General features: G+C 42.9%; 1 protein-coding gene across 2 annotated transcripts; it reads right to left on the bottom strand.

The window, feature by feature from the left end:
- Window positions 1–1,040: 1,040 nt before the first annotated feature.
- LOC115108587 (lysine-specific demethylase 4A-like) lies at window positions 1,041–23,416 on the bottom strand. 2 transcript variants are annotated; one of them, XM_065009158.1, is made up of 23 exons: window positions 23,290–23,416; window positions 22,892–22,994; window positions 22,126–22,298; window positions 21,745–21,920; window positions 21,272–21,386; window positions 20,970–21,163; window positions 20,592–20,641; window positions 20,116–20,219; window positions 19,864–20,001; window positions 19,393–19,631; window positions 18,310–18,473; window positions 16,580–17,427; window positions 16,310–16,406; window positions 15,789–15,970; window positions 15,111–15,336; window positions 7,936–8,012; window positions 6,188–6,243; window positions 5,884–5,992; window positions 4,593–4,781; window positions 4,092–4,262; window positions 3,748–3,867; window positions 3,415–3,507; window positions 1,041–3,176 (listed from the first exon to the last, which is right to left on the bottom strand). In XM_065009158.1, the coding sequence occupies exons 2-23, from the start codon at window positions 22,962–22,964 to the stop codon at window positions 3,036–3,038; spliced, it is 3,735 nt and encodes a 1,244-aa protein (XP_064865230.1). In that variant the 5' UTR covers window positions 22,965–22,994; window positions 23,290–23,416; the 3' UTR covers window positions 1,041–3,035. The 2 variants fall into 2 exon arrangements, with proteins under 2 accessions (XP_064865230.1, XP_064865231.1); XM_065009159.1 differs by lacking the exon at window positions 22,892–22,994.
- Between the last annotated feature and the right edge of the window lie 335 nt (window positions 23,417–23,751).

Here is a 23,751-nt window from a genome sequence, read left to right as displayed (position 1 = left end):
GCTGTAAGGTGTGGGCAAGGACTAATGTCACAATGGTATGCAGCCTCAGCATGAGACATAAAAGCTGTTAGTGTACTGGTAAAGATCACTAGCTGATACGATGGATGGTGTGTAGCTAAGGTGATAAGAGATGAACTTGGGGAAGGGGACCACAACTGCAAATATAATCAGCCAACACACAAACTGCTATATTCTTCAGTGTTAAATTTAAGCACTCACTGACCTTCCAAACGTCCTCACCAACAGTATGTGTAAATCCTGTTTTGGGCTGAGCTGTGGGGTTTGCTAGTACACAAACAATGGGAGTTACTGAAAATATAGTTTACCAAGCTACCAATTACTTCACACTGGAAGAAGTTAAGCTACACTAAAGATACACTTTCAAATTATAGTTTAGTTACTTTGAAAAAGTAGCTCACTCCATCCAACTACTTTGTGAAAAATGATCCATATCTAAATCTCAAATGTCTTAGAATACAAATAGCAAGAACACACTCAGAAGACAGATGTTAACTGAATGTGTGATTTAGCATATTAAAAACTGTTTCAAGTGAGAATTAGACAGGTCTGATACAAATAATTTTTGCCAACTTAACCCATATTTTATTTTTGCAAAAAAAAGTTATGTGCAGTTCCAGTAGTTAGCTACACAGCTACATGGCAAAAAAACTAACTACTGAAAACACCACCAAGATTTGAATTTAGTTGAACTACCACCAAGCTACTGTAAAATGTTTAATTATTAGTTGAACTACATGTAGTTCACTACTACCCAACACTGAACTTCAAGGACAGCACCGTTTAGCTGACAATTGACTTGCTATGGAGTTAGATACTACTACTGTCATTGAGGTATGCAGTGGGGTCTTGTAAAGACTAAAAGTTATTACAGTACACTGTTACTACAACCTTCAGTCATTGTCATAAATACATGTCAAACATAATTTAATCAGTCATAAGATCATGAACTGTTTAGCAGTCATAACTATCATAAAAACATTTAAACATGAAACAAAGATCAACACCAATAAATGACAATATGCAAGCCAAAATGTTTTTACTGAAACAAAATTATCATCTTTACAAAATGCATGAATGATAGTACATTTTTCACAGAAAGGAAAAAAGGTCACATGAACAGGCCAGGGATCAGTCCCAAATGGCACCCCATTCCCTATATAGTGCACTACTTTTGACCAGGTCCCTGGTCAAAGGTAGAGCACAATATAGGGAATATGCTGCCATTTGGGGCACAAACAAGATCCCTTGCGTCAACGGCTTATATCTTTAAATAAACTAATTATTATAATTACATCTCAGTGTCTTCCCGACTGTGAATGTAACGTGTATCATTATAAAACAAAGCAATAAAATAGGCTTTTTGATAGAAAACTTGTATTTTCCCCCCATGTATGATAAGTCATCATAAGTATTTCCATACTGTTGAATGCTGATGATATAAACCCCTTCCTTAGTGGTACTTCTGTGAGCCTCTATAACTGCCTAACTCATACATTAGGTGTCTCTCACACTCAAGTAGGGTTGCAAAATTCAGAAAACTCTCAAAATTCCCAGAAATCCTACTTAAAAAGGACTTACAGATTTCCTGCTTACTTCATCCTGATTGCAGGGAAATTTCAACCAGGATTTCTGGAAAACCTGGGAAACTTACCCGAATGTGGCATCCATATACTCAAGATAACAGCAGTGTAGAGGAATATAACAGACAATCTGAAGGCCACCTTATCTTTAATTAATAAGTGCATTATGGTTGATGATCATGGCCGAGTGGAGAAGCATGGTGGGACACAATGCATAAGATCTTATAAAATGTACAATATTATTTAAAAAATGTTTTTTTTTTTTTTTTTACAAAAATAGCAAATGGTAGCACACAACTATTAAACTGTCCTCTCAAAATGGGCTTGAATAAAAGTGCAACGCACAATGTTCATTTAAAGAGTAAAGAACCAACTTGGATAAAAAGGGAGCGCCCATAGCAATTCTGAATGGGTTATTTCCAATTCATCTATATAGCAAAAATAGAACATAGATCAGAATCAGTCCAGAACCTCTACACCATTGCAACTGACAAATTGTCTGCATTGCAGAGGTTACTTTCTTCAAGCACAGTATAATAAATACACTGGTAAAAAACAACTCTAAAAATGGAAAAAGCTATATTCAACGCGTTCCTACAAAATACAATGTTTAGGAATGCAGTCAACAGTGTGACTCTGCTAAGAGGAGGTGATATTAGTTACTAAAATGGCATTGCACCTCCTTAAAATCAAACATAGGTGCAAGTAGCACCTTAAAAAACGACATAGGAAAATAAATAGATGTACATAAAGGAACAACTGGCAACATTCAGTGAAATTGCAAGTCAGAAAACACCGTAATCAGTGTTAATGAGGATGAGTGGCAGCAACTTGTCTGCTTCACTCCCTTCAGGAAGTCATTCCTGCCACAGTTCTATTGAGGGGATTGTTACTAATTATTATTAGAAAGCTACATCTTGTTTGGAAGCTAAATTCATGGTCTAATATTGCTTCCATTCAAGAGACGAGTTACAGCTACTGGGCACTAGCAGGATGGCATAAAAGGTGACATGGATGGCAGTTCCTTCCCGGCTTCTATAACCTATACCGAGTGGAGAAGGTGGCCTGTTCTTCAATCCTTGATCACAGTCAAAGAAAACATAAAAGTAATAACAATTGGGTCCGGTTTCCTGGACAGGTTAAGCGTAGCATAAAAAGCATATCCAATGAAAGGGCTTTTCAGTCCAAGACTAGGCTTAATCAGTGTCCGGGAAACTGGCGCATAATGCTGTAAATTATGAAGGGATGAACGTAAGAAAAAAGAAAACAGTCCAAACTAGGGGTTGGAAAGTTATTTTCAGAGGAAGTCCTTTAGTCAGAGCTACACTCACTCAGTCAGTGGATAAATGAAGGTGAAGTGAGAAGTCCAGATCAGGAATATCAGTGCTGGTGGTTTGTTGGAAGAGTAGGCTACTGCATGCTGTAGTTGGCAGGCTACTCCATGATGGCTCTGTAGATCACAGGTTCAATGTAGTCCCCTCGGTACCGTGAGTTGATCACTCTCTGCCTCTTCGACTGCTGGATGGCCTCCTTGTCCTCAAAGATCCCATCGAAACGCATGTCTGATGCCTTGGACTGGAGATAGACCGGGGCAAGGCACACACAGGATTACTTTATTGTCCATTGCCACAGGAAGAAGACTCATTAACAAACATGCTGGAGAAAATGATTCAGTCAGTATAATTTAGTATACTCAGCAGTCCTTATTATAACATCAGAGTGAGAAAGTTAGAAGTTGATGATACAGAGTTAAGGTTAGCAACTTTGGAGTCAGTATATTGGATAGCTCACAGGTAGCTCTCAGTATACTCACCAGTCTTGACTTGACTCTCTTAGGCAGCTCCTCATCCAGGGTATAGACATCATCTCTCTTGGCTGTTAGTTGTGACCCGTCTTCAAACTCCACCTACATCAAACACCATCAATGCACAAATATCTACATTTTATGTCTCTCATAAAAGCAAACAATGGTTTCATCACAGACTTGTAATGTATTGCTATGAGTTTTTTTTAAAGATTTGTAACAATCTGGACAAATGGAGCAGATCAATTAGACTGCAAAGCACTATATGATGTAAAACTGTATAACCTCTATCAAGGTACCTTACCTTGTTGCTGAGGGTGAGTGCGAATAGTGTTGCAGTACCTGGTACATTTGGATGATGTGAGCAGCCACAAACTTGGCCCCGTAGACCAGACCATCTGTCCAGCGGACCTGCACCATCTCTCCCTGTGGAGGGGGGCCTATCTGGGCACAGTCCCGGCCCTGGCAATAGAAAACAACCATCAGATACGATCCTACAAACTCACTATTTGGCAAGCACCAAAAAGCAATCACACAATTTTAACCAATGTGTGGTACATATTGTATAAGCAATCTATAAACTAATAATAAACAGCTTATGACCTACTTATAAACCCTGACATGAATTACTGACCACAATTCGGCACCACACCCACTCTCACACACACAGACGTTTGTCTTCTTACCACGATGTCCTCGGGAAAGAGGTTATCACTGAAGGAGCCGTCATCAAAGTTGACCTCATAGAACGTCTCCTTGGACAGCTGCACCACGTCACACTGGTAGTAGCGGCCATTTTTGTGCTTACAGATCACCCTCCTTCCCACGGTGAGCTCATGCATGGCTGCTTTGTTACGCTGAGAGAGAAGAAATTAGTTATCCATCCGGATTAACATCAAATAACAACTCTATCAACCTCTTTGGACTGGAAGTACATGGGCATACTAGTGGGAAATCTAAAACATAGTCATGTTTATATAGTACACTATATACTATAGTATATAGTACACTGTTGTGAGCACAGCCCTGAATATGTAGAATGCTTAGAAACTATAACATAAAGAATCGGCAGAATGATGTAACCAAGTCCCATAACTGAGGCCTTTAGAGTCCCCACTGTCTGGTGTTTTGCTTCCCCTTTCTGAAACACAGTCCTAAATATAAAGTAAAGTACAACCAATGTATACCTCTGTCGGAATAGGGCCCTTGTGCCGGCAGCAGGTGACGTAGACCACAAAGGGCCACTCGTCTGGCTGCATGAGGATCCCAGCGGCCTGGGCACAAGTAGGGTGGTAGGCCGTAGGACAGCGGCCATGGGAACACTGCACACAGCACCCGGATGTCTTCTTCATCCGCTTCTTACAGTAGTAACATTTCTGCACAGCACAGAAAACAATAGGACCATGCTCAGAGAGACAGGAAAAGGAAGTCCCACAGGGAAAACTAGGCCTATACATCCTGTCAAACTGTATACAGTAGAGGCTGGATTAATCACAAACTCACCGGACATCCTCTTAATACCCTAGTCTCTAGTCTAACCTTGTAGTAGACGGCAAGCATAACTGCTGTCACATGCATAGAGGTGGATGTGCCAACCATGTCAGGTAAAACCAATAATATATTACTTTGGCATAATATGCCGAGGAGAGGATATTCAGCCACTCTCCTTTATTCAAAGGTTCTTGGAAAAGGTTCTCCTCTATTCGTTCACCTTGGTTGGAGAGCGAGGTAGTGACAGAGTCCTATCCCTTAGCACATAACAAATGTTGACATAAGGCTTGGGCAGTATCCAGATTGTCAAACCTTCATACCGACTTTGTGCCATCCCGGGATATTCGGTAATAGCGTCACTGAACACAAGGGGAACTGTTTTTTTTTTACCCACAGCCTTTGTAATCCGAAGGTTACAAAGTACATGTAAAATCCCATTGAGAATGCTAACTAAATGCTAATCAGCGGATTACGAACATTTTAAACAGTCTCTGACAAACTATTTGCAGGACAGACATCCCAGCTCATACAGTTATACAGTAACTCAAAAATGCTGCTCACAGTTTGCTGCACAAAACACACATTAGACAGCAAGGCTCTTGATCCAGCAGGTGATTCTCAGCTGTTACAAAGCAAAGCTTGATTTTGGGGGAAGCTAACAACTTAGCTAGATTGCTAATTTAGTAGCTTGTTAGCCAACCCAATGCACAACCGCAGAGCATTTAGCGCAATTTAGACAGTTACCGTAATAGTTATAAAATATCTAGCTGGCAAACATTTAGTTGTGAATTCCATAGTGAAACTAGATCACCGGACGCGTGCTGCACAACAGTTAGTGACTCACAAGGTTCTGGTCTCGTTGTTGTGTGCTTGTAAACAAACACCACGTAAGCTTCATAATGAAAAATGATGTGACCGGTATTTCCAAATACCCTGGTATACTGTATACCCAAGGTATACCCAAGACATTTAAAGAGTCGAACTCACCAGTTTAAACCTCTGTAGAGGAATCCCACTCAGATCCACAGGGCTTCTCTCAGTGATGTTCACAAAGCGAGCCTCCAACACTGCTACTGCACACAGCACATGGACCCACCTACAACACAACATGGAAATACACAGACACCACACCATGAGTAGATTATAAACCTAGTAGATATATTTCAAAAGAACATCCAACTATGTGAACAAAAGAGTACATAAAGAGAAGAGCTCAGTAAATGTTCAGTGTGTGATTTAGACTAGCCCACTCCCTGATCTCTAAGGGGATCTGTCTGGCACAAAGACTTACTTGTTGTTGTTGGCTTTCTGCAAGGCACCCCCCCTCAGCAAACACAAACAGCAACTCTGCAAGAAGAGCAAACTGTCAACCACCATAATCCCAGTTAAGTAAACAAAGTACCAGTCAAAAGTTGACACACCAGACTTAACCAGCATGGCTACCACATCATTCTGCAGCGATATGCCATCCCATCTGGTTTGCGCTTAGTGGGACTATCATTTGTTTTTTTCAACAGGACAATGACCTAACACACCTCCATGCTGTGTAACAGCTATTTGACCAAGATGGAGAGTGATGGAGTGTGCATCAGATGACCTGGCCTCCACAATCACCCAACCTCAACCCAATTGAGATGGTTTGGGATGAGTTGGACCGCAGAGTGAAGGAAAAGCAGCCAACAAGTGCTCAGCATATGTGGAAACTCCTTCAAGACTGTTGGAAAAGCATTCCAGGTGAATTTGGTTGAGAGAATGCCAAGAGTGTGCAAAGCTACTTTGAAGAATCTAAAATATATTTTGTTTTGTTTGACACTTTTTTGGATACTACATGATTCCAAGTGACATTTCATAGTTTTGATGTCTTCACTATTATTCTACAACGTAGAAAATAGTAAAAATCAAGAAAAACCCAGGAGTAGGTGTGTCCAAACATTTGACTGGTACTGTACATACAGCCAATGCCAAGGTGTGTCACCTGACGACCAGTACCAGTCAGTCACTTATCATTAGAAGAATACTGCAAATACTACTGCCAGATCTAATGCCAGTTTAGAATACTGCTAACACTACTGCCAGATCTAATGCCCGTTCAGAATACTGCTAACACTACTGCCAGATCTAATGCCAGTTTAGAATACTGCAAACACTACTGCCAGATCTAATGCCCGTTCAGAATACTGCAAACACTACTGCCAGATCTAATGCCCGTTCAGAATACTGCAAACACTACTGCCAGATCTAATGCCCGTTCAGAATACTGCAAACACTACTGCCAGATCTAATGCCAGTTTAGAATACTGCAAACACTACTGCCAGATCTAATGCCTGTTCAGAATACTGCAAACACTACTGCCAGATCTAATGCCAGTTTAGAATACTGCAAACACTACTGCCAGATCTAATGCCAGTTTAGAATACTGCAAACACTACTGCCAGATCTAATGCCCCCAAAAAATAAACATGATTTAACATGACAAGTCAGTTAAGAACAAATTCTTATTTACAATGATGGCCTACCGGGGAACAGTGGGTTAACTGCCTTGTTCAGGGGCAGAACGACAGATTTTTACCTTGTCAGCTCAGGGATTGAATCCAGCAACCTTTCGGTTACTGGTCCAACGCTCTAACTACTAGGCTACCTGCCGTAGTCTAAACTCCCAAGTGGCACAGCAGTCTAAGGCACTACTTCTTATGGCAAGAGACGTCACTACAGTCCCTGGTTTGAATCCAGGCTGTATCACAACCGGCCGTGATTGGGAGTCCCATAGGGCAGCGCATAATTGGTCCAGCGTCGTCCGGGTTTGGCCGGGGTAGGCCGTCATTGTGAATAAGAATTTGTTCTTAACTGACTTGCCTAGTTAAATAAAACTTATTTTAATTTTTTTAGAGATCTAATGACAGTTTAGACTACTGCAACATTTGCAAACACTACTGCCAGTCAGTGCCAGCAACATATACTTGGGTCAGGTGAGGTCAGACATAATGAACAGCCACTTGGAGGTGTTGTATTAGGAGGTGATGTGTTGTGGAGACACTGACCTCAGTCATGGAATTGGCCTTACAGCGAGCACACTTCCAGTCCTTAGTCACACTCTCTGGATCCACGCCATAACAGCCTGGAAACACACAACCAAACAAACACCATTACCTAAGTGGTTGAAACGTTGTTGCCAATGAACCAGAAGGGAGGATAGGTTGCAGTGTGCACACTCCTTTACTGACAGGCATTCACACATTCGCATGACTGATAGCGCATCTCAACCCTGTTGTGGACAGAGATAATTAAATTACTTCTAGAGTTGAAACAGTCTGCACTTAAGTCCTCAACTTTCTAAAAGTAGAGTGCTGCTCTTACCTGGAATGATGGGGTTAACTAGAACCGCATTAGGCCAATGTTGTTTGATTTTGTAAATAAATCTGCAAAAACAATATCAACGTCCAAGACTTTTCCTAAATATTTATGTTTTACATTGTCCATTTGTCTGAACTTTTAAATCACAAACAAAAAACGATTTATGTTTACAAAAAAAAAGCTACTACTAACTTAAGGGGCCAAGGCAAATGTGCTGTAGGGCATTGGTACACACGCATCCCTATCCTTACCGAATGAATGTGGTAAATGGATGAATGGGCGATAGATAATGATAACTGTGCATGTGAATGAACTGAATGAGGAGGGTGAAAGAGGATGATTACATTTACAACAGCAGTGTAATGTAGCTGTGTGTAGTGTGTTAGCTGTGTGTAGTGTGTTAGCTGTGTGTAGTGTGTTAGCTGTGTGTAGTGTGTTAGCTGTGTGTAGTGTGTTAGCTGTGTGTAGTGTGTTAGCTGTGTGTAGTGTGTTAGCTGTGTGTAGTGTGTTAGCTGTGTGTAGTGTGTAGCTGTGTGTAGCTGTGTGTAGTGTGTTAGCTGTGTGTAGTGTGTTAGCTGTGTGTAGTGTGTAGCTGTGTGTAGTGTGTAGCTGTGTGTAGCTGTGTGTAGTGTGTTAGCTGTGTGTAGAGTGTAGCTGTGTGTAGTGTGTAGCTGTGTGTAGTGTGTAGCTGTGTGTAGTGTGGTAGCTGTGTGTAGTGTGTAGCTGTGTGTAGTGTGTAGCTGTGTGTAGTGTGTAGCTGTGTGTAGTGTGTAGCTGTGTGTAGTGTGTTAGCTGTGTGTAGTGTGTTAGCTGTGTGTAGTGTGTTAGCTGTGTGTAGTGTGTTAGCTGTGTGTAGTGTGTTAGCTGTGTGTAGTGTGTTAGCTGTGTGTAGTGTGTTGTGTTAGCTGTGTGTAGTGTGTTAGCTGTGTGTAGTGTGTAGCTGTGTGTAGTGTGTTAGCTGTGTGTAGTGTGTTAGCTGTGTGTAGTGTGTTAGCTGTGTGTAGTGTGTTGGCTGTGTGTAGTGTGTTAGCTGTGTGTAGTGTGTTAGCTGTGTGTAGTGTGTTAGCTGTGTGTAGTGTGTAGCTGTGTGTGTAGTGTGTGTTAGCTGTGTGTAGTGTGTTAGCTGTGTGTAGTGTGTTAGCTGTGTGTAGTGTGTTAGCTGTGTGTAGTGTGTTAGCTGTGTGTAGTGTGTTAGCTGTGTGTAGTGTGTTAGCTGTGTGTAGTGTGTAGCTGTGTGTAGTGTGTTAGCTGTGTGTAGTGTGTAGCTGTGTGTAGTGTGTAGCTGTGTGTAGTGTGTTAGCTGTGTGTAGTGTGTTAGCTGTGTGTAGTGTGTTAGCTGTGTGTAGTGTGTAGCTGTGTGTAGTGTGTTAGCTGTGTGTAGTGTGTTAGCTGTGTGTAGTGTGTAGCTGTGTGTAGTGTGTTAGCTGTGTGTAGTGTGTTAGCTGTGTGTAGTGTGTAGCTGTGTGTAGTGTGTAGCTGTGTGTAGTGTGTAGCTGTGTGTGTGTAGTGTGTTAGCTGTGTGTAGTGTGTTGGCTGTGTGTAGTGTGTAGCTGTGTGTAGTGTGTAGCTGTGTTAGCTAGTGTGTTAGCTGTGTGTAGTGTGTTAGCTGTGTGTAGTGTGTAGCTGTGTGTAGTGTGTTAGCTGTGTGTAGTGTGTTAGCTGTGTGTAGTGTGTTAGCTGTGTGTAGTGTGTTAGCTGTGTGTAGTGTGTAGCTGTGTGTAGTGTGTTAGCTGTGTGTAGTGTGTTAGCTGTGTGTAGTGTGTTAGCTGTGTGTAGTGTGTTAGCTGTGTGTAGTGTGTAGCTGTGTGTAGTGTGTAGCTGTGTGTAGTGTGTAGCTGTGTGTAGTGTGTTAGCTGTGTGTAGTGTGTTAGCTGTGTGTAGTGTGTAGCTGTGTGTAGTGTGTAGCTGTGTGTAGTGTGTTAGCTGTGTGTAGTGTGTTAGCTGTGTGTAGTGTGTAGCTGTGTGTAGTGTGTAGCTGTGTGTAGTGTGTTAGCTGTGTGTAGTGTGTTAGCTGTGTGTAGTGTGTTAGCTGTGTGTAGTGTGTTAGCTGTGTGTAGTGTGTTAGCTGTGTGTAGTGTGTTAGCTGTGTGTAGTGTGTTAGCTGTGTGTAGTGTGTTAGCTGTGTGTAGTGTGTAGCTGTGTGTAGTGTGTTAGCTGTGTGTGTGTGTGTTAGCTGTGTGTAGTGTGTAGCTGTGTGTAGTGTGTTAGCTGTGTGTAGTGTGTAGCTGTGTGTAGTGTGTTAGCTGTGTGTAGTGTGTAGTGTGTTAGCTGTGTGTAGTGTGTTAGCTGTGTGTAGTGTGTAGCTGTGTGTAGTGTGTTAGCTGTGTGTAGTGTGTTAGCTGTGTGTAGTGTGTTAGCTGTGTGTAGTGTGTAGCTGTGTGTAGTGTGTTAGCTGTGTGTAGTGTGTTAGCTGTGTGTAGTGTGTTAGCTGTGTGTAGTGTGTAGCTGTGTGTAGTGTGTTAGCTGTGTGTAGTGTGTTAGCTGTGTGTAGTGTGTTAGCTGTGTGTAGTGTGTAGCTGTGTGTAGTGTGTTAGCTGTGTGTAGTGTGTTAGCTGTGTGTAGTGTGTCAGCTGTGTGTAGTGTGTAGCTGTGTGTAGTGTGTTAGCTGTGTGTAGTCTGTTAGCTGTGTGTAGTGTTAGCTGTGTGTAGTGTGTTAGCTGTGTGTAGTGTGTTAGCTGTGTGTAGTGTGTAGCTGTGTGTAGTGTGTAGCTGTGTGTAGTGTGTTAGCTGTGTGTAGTGTGTTAGCTGTGTGTAGTGTGTTAGCTGTGTGTAGTGTGTAGCTGTGTGTAGTGTGTAGCTGTGTGTAGTGTGTTAGCTGTGTGTAGTCTGTTAGCTGTGTGTAGTGTGTTAGCTGTGTGTAGTGTGTTAGCTGTGTGTAGTGTGTTAGCTGTGTGTAGTGTGTGTAGTGTGTGTAGTGTGTTAGCTGTGTGTAGTGTGTTAGCTGTGTGTAGTGTGTTAGCTGTGTGTAGTGTGTTAGCTGTGTGTAGTGTGTAGCTGTGTGTAGTGTGTAGCTGTGTGTAGTGTGTAGCTGTGTGTAGTGTGTTAGCTGTGTGTAGTGTGTAGCTGTGTGTAGTGTGTAGCTGTGTGTAGTGTGTTAGCTGTGTGTAGTGTGTTAGCTGTGTGTAGTGTGTAGCTGTGTGTAGTGTGTTAGCTGTGTGTAGTGTGTAGCTGTGTGTAGTGTGTAGCTGTGTGTAGTGTGTAGCTGTGTGTAGTGTGTAGCTGTGTGTAGTGTGTTAGCTGTGTGTAGTGTGTTAGCTGTGTGTAGTGTGTTAGCTGTGTGTAGTGTGTTAGCTGTGTGTAGTGTGTTAGCTGTGTGTAGTGTGTTAGCTGTGTGTAGTGTGTAGCTGTGTGTAGTGTGTTAGCTGTGTGTAGTGTGTAGCTGTGTGTAGTGTGTTAGCTGTGTGTAGTGTGTTAGCTGTGTGTAGTGTGTTAGCTGTGTGTAGTGTGTAGCTGTGTGTAGTGTGTTAGCTGTGTGTAGTGTGTTAGCTGTGTGTAGTGTGTTAGCTGTGTGTAGTGTGTTAGCTGTGTGTAGTGTGTTAGCTGTGTGTAGTGTGTTAGCTGTGTGTAGTGTTAGCTGTGTGTAGTGTTAGCTGTGTGTAGTGTGTTAGCTGTGTGTAGTGTGTTAGCTGTGTGTAGTGTGTATCTGTGTGTAGTGTGTTAGCTGTGTGTAGTGTGTTAGCTGTGTGTTAGCTGTGTGTAGTGTGTAGTGTGTGCTGTGTGTAGTGTGTTAGCTGTGTGTAGTGTGTTAGCTGTGTGTAGTGTGTAGCTGTGTGTAGTGTGTAGCTGTGTGTAGTGTGTCAGCTGTGTGTAGTGTGTAGCTGTGTGTAGTGTGTTAGCTGTGTGTAGTGTGTAGCTGTGTGTAGTGTGTAGCTGTGTGTAGTGTGTAGCTGTGTGTAGTGTGTTAGCTGTGTGTAGTGTGTTAGCTGTGTGTAGTGTGTAGCTGTGTGTAGTGTGTTAGCTGTGTGTAGTGTGTTAGCTGTGTGTAGTGTGTAGCTGTGTGTAGTGTGTTAGCTGTGTGTAGTGTGTTAGCTGTGTGTAGTGTGTTAGCTGTGTGTAGTGTATAGCTGTGTGTAGTGTGTTAGCTGTGTGTAGTGTGTAGCTGTGTGTAGTGTGTAGCTGTGTGTAGTGTGTAGCTGTGTGTAGTGTGTAGCTGTGTGTAGTGTGTAGCTGTGTGTAGTGTGTTAGCTGTGTGTAGTGTGTAGCTGTGTGTAGTGTGTAGCTGTGTGTAGTGTGTTAGCTGTGTGTAGTGTGTAGCTGTGTGTAGTGTGTAGCTGTGTGTAGTGTGTAGCTGTGTGTAGTGTGTTAGCTGTGTGTAGTGTGTTAGCTGTGTGTAGTGTGTAGCTGTGTGTAGTGTGTTAGCTGTGTGTAGTGTGTTAGCTGTGTGTAGTGTGTAGCTGTGTGTAGTGTGTTAGCTGTGTGTAGTGTGTAGCTGTGTGTAGTGTGTTAGCTGTGTGTAGTGTGTTAGCTGTGTGTAGTGTGTTAGCTGTGTGTAGTGTGTAGCTGTGTGTAGTGTGTTAGCTGTGTGTAGTGTGTAGCTGTGTGTAGTGTGTAGCTGTGTGTAGTGTGTAGCTGTGTGTAGTGTGTAGCTGTGTGTAGTGTGTAGCTGTGTGTAGTTTACAATGGATAGCCGAACCAAACAAATGGATGCACTGGTAGCATTGCAAATTCTGCAGAATTTAGTTGAGCTGGAGTCGAATCGGATATTGAGCTTGAAATCGACGTTGCTGACGAAGGGGTTTCATCCGATTCTGATGTTGACTTCGAGCTTAGGCCTCCGATGCCTGAGCCTCGCCACAGAAAAAAGCAGAACAGGGCCAACAGACCGTGAGACACGAGTTTGGGTAGAAAAGAGTGAGGAGAGGGCAACAGGAACAGTCTCCCAGAGAGAGCAGGCCCTCCACCTCACACAAAGACTAATTGCCAGTGCACTCTACAGTGATCTTTGTTTATGTGACATGCAGATGTTGCAGCAATCAGAGATTGTACTGTCGGAAACAGTACGTGGGGACAAGTCTATGGATGACCTCAAAGTATTTATTGTACTCTTGTATGTCCGCAGGGAATACTGTGGAAAGAGTATGATGTGGAGTGATTTTGGTCCGATAGTTATGTGGTGGACTTTTTCAGAGACCATGCCACGCAAGCACTTCAGAGAGATTATGAGACACCTGCGTTTTGATGACATAAGACCAATACGTGTGCAGACGGAGATATTCGCCGTCGTCTCACACACCTGGAAAAGTGTTACGAAGAATTGCATTGCTCGTTACTGTTAACTCTAAAATGATAACGACTAGGTTCCAGTTTAACAACATTTACATCATCGTATCTGCACGGTACATAGTTGCCCGGTCCAACGAGGGGAAATTCTGCACAGGTGCACAAATAACAGAGTGAGAGCACTGAAATAACACAAGTATAGGGATACCTAAAATATAAATTTAACAGTTACAAGCCAGGAGAGAAAATAACTGTTGATGAGCAACTGTTCCCAACCAAAGCTAGGTGCCGTTTTACCCAATACATGGCCAACAAAGGTTTTGGCTAGCCGACGATGTTGAAGACAGATAGAAAAGATGAAACCAGGCCAGCGTGTGAGCGACAGACTTGTTCAGCCTTACATGGCTAAAGGCAGAAATGTGACCATAGACAACTTCACACCAATTTCCCTGGCAGACAAGTTGATTGCAAAGAAGACTAGTTTGCTCAGAACATTGAGCAGAGACGGGAGCTGTCGCCCTCTGCACAACACAACATACCAATGGAGTCTGTAATCCAAATCAGATTTTCAATAAGACGTTGTAGAATTATACTAAACATATCCTCTATCCAAACAAATAACTATTGTTTTTATATCTTGTCATGGAAATATTTCCACAAATATTAATTTATGCAATTCATCCTATATTATAGTTAATGCACATTTCTAAAGCCTTGGTGTTTAGTTTAGGAATAGGGCAAATCATTTGACCTTTTATTTAGTTATTTCTCACTGTTATTTAACCAGGTAGGCTAGTTGAGAACACCTTTATTTAACCAGGTAGGCTAGTTGAGAACACCTTTATTTAACCAGGTAGGCTAGTTGAGAACACCTTTATTTAACCAGGTAGGCTAGTTGAGAACACCTTTATTTAACCAGGTAGGCTAGTTGAGAACACCTTTATTTAACCAGGTAGGCTAGTTGAGAACACCTTTATTTAACCAGGTAGGCTAGTTGAGAACACCTTTATTTAACCAGGTAGGCTAGTTGAGAACACCTTTATTTAACCAGGTAGGCTAGTTGAGAACACCTTTATTTAACCAGGTAGGCTAGTTGAGAACACCTTTATTTAACCAGGTAGGCTAGTTGAGAACACCTTTATTTAACCAGGTAGGCTAGTTGAGAACAAGTTCTCATTTGCAACTGCGACCTAGCGCCTTGCTACTTATATCATCATATTTTACTTTCTAATTTGAAGAAGCTGTAACTGCACTACTTTAATCAGATCTACAAATGAAATTGATAAAATGTATTACACATTACACTGTAATGCTTTTATTGTAAGAGAAACGAAAATGGGCTATACCTTTATAAGGACTTTGTAGAATTATACTAAACATATCCTGACTATCTAAACAAATAACTATTTTGACATGGATATATTTTCACAAATATTTATTCATGCAATTAATCTTTTACAATTGTTTACGCACTATTTATCAAGTGTTGGTGCTTATGTTTACACACCTTGCGGGTGTATCTGATGTGTATGCTAAAAGGATGCCCGGCAACATTGTGTAGTGGGTAGTTAGTTATAGGCTGAAAGGCCCAGCTGGTCTAGTGGTAAAAGGGGTGGCGTGCTGGGTAAGTAGTAGTACTGACTGGTGTGTACGCGGACGCTGCAGTGGGAACAGCTGATGAGCAGGCTGGTGCCGTCTGGCTCCAGGTGAGGGGTGGTGGGGGCCGGAGGGGCAGGTTCCTTCTCCTCAGCGCCCTCCTCTGGCTCCGTGGTGGTGGTGAAACACATCTCAGGGATCAGAGGCTTGGTTCTCAGCCTGCCTCCAGGCAGCACCACTGGAGGGTCCGTACCGTCATCAGCACACTCCGCCTGGAAATGAAACAATCATATTTAGCAACTCTTGGGAGGACAATAGAAGTTCACGTCAGAAAATAACTCTCATTCAAATTGTTCAAAGAAATGCTTTTCTGTGTTTGCCTTCATCAGCACACCCAGTCTAGCCATGGATAGAGGGAGGGACAAAGTAAAACAGCTACTTAGACTGGGCAGACAAACCTGAAATAACTATCACTGTACAGTATATCAGAAGTGAGAAGAGGAGCATTGGGGAACGTACTAAAACTAAAAAAACGTCTCCCCTGAGAAACAAGTGAAGAAAGGGGGAACTGAATCACATAACAGGAGGTTCACTCTCAAAGAAACCCCTGCAGATGAATGACTGAGAGACTTTCAGAAGACAAACTTCCCAAATTCCCTGCTGAGTGTCTCCTTCTCTCCTCAGCCACTGGTGATCTCTCACACACAGTCCACTCCTCCCTCACCTGCTGGAATGCCTGGAAGAGTGAGCACACAGAGCAGTATGGGGCCTGGAGGCCCATGCAACGGTTGTACTCCTTCTCTTTCTTCAGGTTGGGGGGTCTGTTCTGCCACAGGTGGGCCAGGGGCTTGGCCCACGACTCTCCCTCTAGCCCATCCTCATCTACTGGGGGCTGCTCTGGCAGCTCTTAAAACAACAGCAAAATAAATAGATTTTAGCGTTAGCACATGCCATATTCCAAACAACTTACAGAACTGTCGATATTGACCGTTGCACATGAAGGAAATCAAATCCATCATGCTATTTGTTTTAATCCCCTGAGCCATTGGAACCAAACAGACAGTTATGAAAACACACACAGACAAACTACTATAATGCCATCAAGTATGCCAACATCATCGCTTCTATTCCATGAAGGAACATGCCTGACACTGCTTTTCTACAAGCCATCATATCCATTGCTTAGGAAAAGGAAGCCTAACTGGGGCTAACCTACGTGAGTGAGGAAGTGATATTTTAACTCACCCTCGTCACGCATGTTGTCTTTAATCAGACGCTGGTGACAAGGCAACGCCCCCTGTTTTCTGGGCACAGCGCCATCATCCTCTCCATTTTCTGCCCTCTGGTGGAATAAAAGGGGTTAGGAACAGAATCATTAGCGCTGATTCATTGAACATGTACAGTACAGTATATCTGACCTCAGAACAAACATGATAAAGCAAATCCTACAGACAGAGGTTCAGTGGTGTGTGATGTTTGGACTCCACTCCTCTTCTCCATCTCTACTCCTCTCACCTTGCTGTCATCCAGTTCCTCTCCTTCACTATCACTACTATCGTTCCTCCTCTCCTCCTTGCCCTCCCTGGTCTCTCCCTCGCTGTAGTCTCCCTTGGCGTAGCTGTGGACGTGCAGCACGTCTGCAGGGCACAGGGTCCTCTGAAAGAGCTGGTGGACAGGGCTGGAGCTGCTGGCTAGGTGGGAAGGGCTGGAGCTGCTGGCTGGGTGGGAAGGGCTGGAGCTGCTGGCTGGGTGGGAAGGGCTGGAGCTGCTGGCTGGGTGGGAAGGGCTGGAGCTGCTGGCTGGGTGGGAAGGGCTGGAGCTGCTGGCTGGGTGGGAAGGACTGGAGCTGCTGGCTGGGTGGGAAGGGCTGGAGCTGCTGGCTGGGTGGGAAGGGCTGGAGCTGCTGGCTGGGTGGGAAGGGCTGGAGCTGCTGGCTGGGTGGGAAGGGCTGGAGCTGCTGGCTGGGTGGGAAGGGCTGGAGCTGCTGGCTGGGTGGGAAGGGCTGGAGCTGCTGGCTGGGTGGGAAGGGCTGGAGCTGCTGGCTGTGTGGGAAGGGCTGGAGCTGCTGGCTGGGTGGATGGGGCTGGAGCTGCTGGCTGGGTGGGAAGGGCTGGAGCTGCTGGCTGGAGGCTTCACATCCTCACTGGGGCCGGCCTTCTCTGAGCTCTGGGGGGAGGGTTCTGGGGCCGCTGGTTGGGTTGACTGACTGTTAGTCTGTGGCTGAGACTTAATTGGAGTGGATTTAAGAGAGATTTTGGCTTTCATCTGAAGTGCTAGCTTTCGGCTGGCGTTTGTGTTTCGGTTGGTCTTTGCGTTGAGTGGTGGCTTTGTTCGCTCTTTTTTAACATCCTCTGCCTTTAGCACTGAAATAAACAAACATGAAAAACTGGAGGCACTGTCTAAATCAGTGTTATTCAAAGCCGAGGAACAAAGGTGGGGTTAGCAAAAAGTATCTAATCAAAAAATTTAAAAAGGAAGAGTACAAATTATTGTAGGGGACAATATACAAACATTTTTGAGAAAGATGAATTGAAAAATAACATTTACAGATTTGGGGTGGGGTCACGAGAAATTCCTGGGGGAAAAAGATAGGGTCCCCAAAAACTGAATACCACTGGTCTAAATGATCTCCCTCATAATTGTGGATGGAAATGTGGTTTTTCATGCAGATGAAGTCATACCTTATACAGTTTCCAGGTGTGACGGAAATAGGAAGTGACAGTACAATTGTATTAATGCCGAAAGATAATTTGTTCGTTCGACATGGTGGGATCTTTTTGTGTCGGTCAAATAAATAATGTAAGAAATGTTGGTGGAAACACCTTTATGTGCAAATATTGATATAATAGCCATAATAATCTCCTCATGTAGACTAGCATACCCCCACTATATATGTGAGCTGTTGGCTAGAGTACTGGTGCCAAGACCAGAGTAGACAACAGCTTGTGTGGCAAAACTATCAGTAAAGCTGAAAATACGATAGAAACACATCACACTTTTGATTTTTTTTTCTGTATACAAAAGTCAATTTAGTGTGCATCACATCATCATGCACAGACATTTATCAGCAGCAAGTCAATTTGGTGGAAACACCACTGGTGGGAAAATGGCACATATTTTCTTTGTGCAGATTTTGACTATCTGAATTCAAATCTGGCACCAATTGGATGGAAACCTAGCTAACAGTCTAACAAGTCAATATGCAGTATTTTTTTGGTGTCATGGTCAAAGATGAACTGGGGTACCTTTGTGTGCCAGACTGTGTCCCTTCTCCTCCTGGCCAAGCTTTGCTTTCTTCTGGTCCACCTCTCTCTCCTCCTCCTCCTCCTCTTCATCAACCTGCTCAGTGTCTCCATCCTCTGCTGCCTCCACATCTCCTCCTCGCTGGCGCTTTTCCCCAACCTTCGGGCTGCATTGGCACAGGACAGAGAGAGGAACTGTGAATATTATTATTATTCTTTTTTTAAATACAATAAGCCTCTTTTGAGAAACTTGCTCAAATCTGCATTAGAAAAAACAACAAAACGGGCACCTCGCCACTTGATTTGGTAAACAGCTGAGGGATGGGGGTGAGAGAAATGTAACCACTCAAATCCAGACAGAGCTATGGATGCAAGAACTGACCATACATGAGATCAAAATGATAGCTTAAACAATGTTGACCCTATACCCTATATTAGTAAGGTACGACAGTTGAACTAAGCTTGAGGCGTTTATAAGTTATATTCTTCAAGAATTACCGGGAATATATAATTACTAAAAAATTGATGTTGCAATCACAAATTTAATATATACATATAGAGTGTACAAAACATAAGGAACACCTGCTCTTTCAATGACAGACTGGCCAGGTAAAAGTTATGATCCCTTATTGATTTTAAATCCACTTCTGTGTAGATGAAGTTGAGGAGACAGGTTAAAGAAGGATTTTTAAGCCTTGAGACTTGGATTGTGTACGTGTGATTTAGGTGCCTTTGAACAGGGTATGGTAGGTGCCAGGCGCACCGGTATGAGCGTGTCAAGAACTGCAAAGTTGGCGGTTTTTCACACTCAACAGTTTCCTGAATGTATCAAGAATGGTCCACCACCCAAAGAACATCCAGCTAACTTGACACAACTGTGGGAAGCATTGAAGTCAAAATGGGCAAGCATCCCTGTGGAATGCTTTTGACACCTTCTAGAGTCCATGCCCTGACGAATTGAGACTGTTCTCAGGGCAAAAAGGGGTGGAACACAATAATAGGAAGGTGTTTTTAATGTTTTGTACACTCAGTGTATATGAAGTTACACCAGCTAGAGACAATACTACACTACAGTAAAGCATGGACCTCTTCTCCTCCTGAGTGGTGGTGCATGGGGTATTCTCCTGGTCAGGGGCCTCGCTGCGGCTTGGACCCTCCTTCCCAGGCTCCCCTGTCTTCAGGAAGTCAGCAGCCTCTGGCGTGGGCTTGGAGTGGTCAATAGGAGTGTTGTCCTTCCCTGCCTGCCAGGCCTTGTAGCGGTCTGGTTGGAATTTCCTCACAAAGATCTCCATGGAGATCTTCACCATGTCCTTACGACATGAGCACTGGGGGAGGGAGGATAGGGATTGGTCATGAGTATATTTTATAATAAATGCCATTTACCAATTTTATCCAAAGCAACTTAAGGTATGAGTGCATACATTTTAGTATGTGATCCCTGCGGGAATTGTACCCATGACCATACAAACTGAGTAACACAAGACCAATCACAGATCACACTAAATAAATGACTTGGTTTCATGCATACTATGTGTAAATTCATTTAGTTGTACATACCAGTGTGGCTATTTTGCCATAATCGATCCATCGCTGTGTGGCAAAGTTAGTGGATTCAGCACAGTTGAAGCCGTGGTTGAAACCAGCGTGGTAACCAAATGGGAAGGTCACTATGAACTGGCCTGCCTCCTGGGTTATCTAAGCACACAACAGACACATAGTCAGACCCACAGCTTTGTATTTTATTGCTGTATCCCAACTCTGTGAAAGGTTGGGAAATTTGATAACATGTTGCCATTGAAGAGCGGTCACCTTTTCAAACGGTATGCCATATTTCTTCAGGATGGAGGGTGAGATAAGAGTCATCTTATGCCGCAGGAAAGCTTCACAGCTCTGAGCACTCCCAGGAAAGAACCCTGCATGAACAGGAATCAAAGACATTAGGAATTCTGCTGATCCCTGTCTGATATTGTGTTGATAAGAAGAATGTCGATAATCAATGAGCAGAGTTTTTTTTTCAGCAGCATTGGAAGAGTTAGCGGTGGTGGGGTCTTCCAGGGGCATACATCTACATGTCATTTTTTTTTAACGCACAGGTGCTAAATACAAATAGAGGAAACTCCGAAGAGGAATGAGGATCAATTAGGAAATTCCTTTCCACCATAGTGATGGACAGGATCATTGTAATGGCTGGAATGGAATAAATGGAACGGTATCAAACACATGGAAACCACGTTTGACTCCATTCCATTTATTATATTCCAGCCTGCCTCCTCTGCTCCACTTACCTTTAGCAAGACGTTCCAATCTCTTCCCATGTTCAGGGGGAACTACATACCTGCAGAGAGACAAGAGTAATGATGTAAATGGTAGTCAAGATGCTGTGTTAGGTAAGTAAGTAAATCAAGTAAGGCTTGTCCTAGCCTGAGCGGCCCATAGGGTAGGGGCCAATCTCCTGTTTCTGTAGCATGAAGCAGCTTGATGTACAAGTACAACTTTTGGACAAAACGCTAGTGTTGGGTACTACGTACAATAACAACCCAATGACAGACACTCCATTTGTAAATCTGTAAAATAGACACATGTTAATATCTCTTGGTATAACTTCACTGCACTGAACCGTGTGTTTTCTTTTTTTATCTGTGCAAAATACGTCAACAGTTTACCAGGACTTGGGCTCTCCAAAGTGCAGGTAGTTGATGCTGTAGAGATCCATATCTTCAGTGTGCCAGGCAAAGGTGCTTTTCCACATGCCAAAATACAGGTAAGGAGTGTTCACTCCCTTTATCTTGATCCCACTCTCCCTCTCCACAGTGTCCAGGATAGTGTTCAGATGACCAATGTTCCACTCTGTCACATCCTAGAGATGGAGCAGAGAAAATGTTGGTGAGGGTAAGCAGAGACATTGACATTTCAACAGTAGGTTGTTAGGCGAACCCGACAGTGGGTGATGATAGGAATAACTCACTGGGTCGTAGAGGGTTCCGTTGATATCTGCTCCATAGAGAGGCGGGTTAAAAGTCAGGTTCTTCCAGAACTTTCTCTCCAGCTCCTCAAAATCCACATAGCGGGGATTACAGAACCTACAATGACAACGGATGATTAGATGTGACAATCAAAACAAATGACATGTTGCAGTGATTTTAGAACTATAGCCAGTTACAACCATGTAACCATGTATACCTATGTTACAATCATTTCCATTTATTTGAAGAAGAGTGCATATGGAAAGTTGACAGCACAAACAGTCATTATGTTACCAAATTTGCATATGCACTGTTCTTCAAGTAAATGTGTTTTTGTAAAAATGTCAGTGGAAATGGTTAAAAGTAGTCCTTGTGCATAGAGCTGTATGGTTTGGCATACATTTTAAAGTGACAAATCCAAGTCTCATTATTACTCCGTTACCGTGGGATTGCCCATAACAGTACGAGGGCTCACTTGTCTGTGTTGGCAGTCTTGCGGAACTCTCGGACAGTCATGGGTTTCTTCTGGATGTTGTACTGTGTGAAGAGACCTGACTGGCCAGTCACCACCTGCTGTATAGGAGCAGGGATCACCAGGTCATCTATGTCATCATAAGTATGTCTAGGCTTCCAGTCTTTCGGTGGAATAACCTGGAAAATACATATCAAACATAGGATTGAGTTAGTCTTTATACAGAGTGCATTTTTCTTAGAACAGGATATAGACAGGCCTATAGATATTTGGTTACACCTCGTCTGATGTTGTTTGGGCACCTTCTACTTTTCTCAAAACAGGATGTAGATCAGGGGAATAAATGCTTATGATCTTCTGAAAAGTAGATGCAAAAACACACACCTTAGCCATTCCAGCTAGGTGTGCTCCCTGTGACTCCATGTAGGCGATGTAACGGCTGAAGTCCTTAAACTCTTCCTTGGTAGGGTGAAAGGTCATAATCCTGGAGCCAGGAGTCTGCTGGGACGCAGTGTCTGTCGCCATCCTCAAAGAAGAGTTGCTCTGATCTGCAAACACTGGACAAGAGAACACATTTGTTTTGATCAGATGTCTGTTTAATAATTTCTCTAAAACGTTGCATCACATAGAACCTGTTGCAACTACTTATAATAGGCCTGTGTGTGGTGCAGTTGACAAATAACACAAACAGATGTTTTAGAAAGATTCAAAACTTGCCTAAATCGTTTTGGTACAGACGAACACCTGTCGCCCCCTATAGTTATTAAAGCACAAAGTTCATCCTACAAAGATAACTACTGTAAACACAACACAGAAAAATACAGAACAATATATACATGTTTTGTGGGACTGAGGGGCTATGGAATGTCGTCGTAATTACTTCAGACTATAGCTAGCTAATATCAACAGTTAGCTGGCAGCTGGATAAAATATCAACAACAAAAGTCAAATTCAATCGGACAGTTAGCCAACGTTGCTTCGCTTATTGATGTCCGGTAACCCAATCTAATTCTAAATATCACCATTAGACCATTAGAAGCTATCTAACTTAGTTGTCGAACTTTTCGTAATAGATTACAACATAAAGTTAATAGCATACTAATGCTACTCTAGCCAGCTAGCGCTAGGTTTTTGACAAGTTCCTGCCCACCTGCTGATTGTGATTGGACGACACTCTCATTAAAGTTCTTCCTACATTTGTGATTGGTTGAATTCCAAGTCATTTAAGGACCGGGCCCAGTGTCAGTTAACTCCTGGAAAACATATAGCGTTAGCTTTTTAGCTATCAAGATGCCTGACAAACCTGACTGTATCATACCTCTATCTACTTTAGTTATTCATGTATAGCAATGGTAAAGTAATAACGTACGATCATGCCATGTTATGCAAATATGTTAAAGATAACGGAACAGAGACACCTTTGAGAAGCAAGTAGGCTAGCTTGCTAATGTCAGTGTAGCTCGCTAACGTTAATTGCAAGCGCAACTATTCCAGCAACATACGTTACTTAAAAGCACACAAGTTTTGATGTTTCAAATATTAACTTACAAAAGCCGACCAAGTAATGACTGAATGCTCGCTCCAAATCTTTAAAAGCAGAAGACGATTTGTTAACAAATCACCGTGGTCAAGGAAGATAGACCTCCATTACCCCAGTGTCGTACGCATGCTCAATGTGTTTGTTTACAAGGATGAAGGAGGGCGTGTCCCACGCGCTACCGAGACTAATCAAAATGCAGTATTTTGCCATGACTCCGCCTTATTATACTACTCAGGCCCTAATATGCAAACTGTAGCCTTATTAATACATTATGCTCTTTAAAAAAAATGGTTAAATTATCACTTGCCTTCCCCATCTCACTATCCCATTTCTCTTTACAAATACCACGTTTTCTTCAGCACAAATGTTATACTTCAAAACGGTGAAAGTCATAGTGTATCATCTTTTGCAATATGATGTTAAAATGGCCAGCAATGGTGTTGAATGCCAGCATGATGTTGCTTCATCCC

The sequence above is a fragment of the Oncorhynchus nerka genome, linkage group LG24, assembly GCF_034236695.1.
Source record: "Oncorhynchus nerka isolate Pitt River linkage group LG24, Oner_Uvic_2.0, whole genome shotgun sequence".
NCBI classification, from domain to species: domain Eukaryota; kingdom Metazoa; phylum Chordata; class Actinopteri; order Salmoniformes; family Salmonidae; genus Oncorhynchus; species Oncorhynchus nerka.
The sequence above is the reverse complement of the archived record's forward strand: the minus strand, read 5'-3'. Positions and strand labels throughout refer to the sequence as shown.

Bases quoted from the DNA above. Each gene is read 5' to 3' on its own strand.
- LOC115108587 (XM_065009158.1), bottom strand. From the start codon at position 22,964: ATGACTTGGAATTCAACCAATCACAAATGTAGGAAGAACTTTAATGAG. The intron at 22,299-22,891 runs GTGGGCAGGAAC...TCTCTTGTCCAG, and splicing joins CGTCCAATCACAATCAGCAG to TGTTTGCAGATCAGAGCAAC. The intron at 21,921-22,125 runs GTGTGTGTTTTT...TGTATTTTCCAG, and splicing joins ACCTAGCTGGAATGGCTAAG to GTTATTCCACCGAAAGACTG.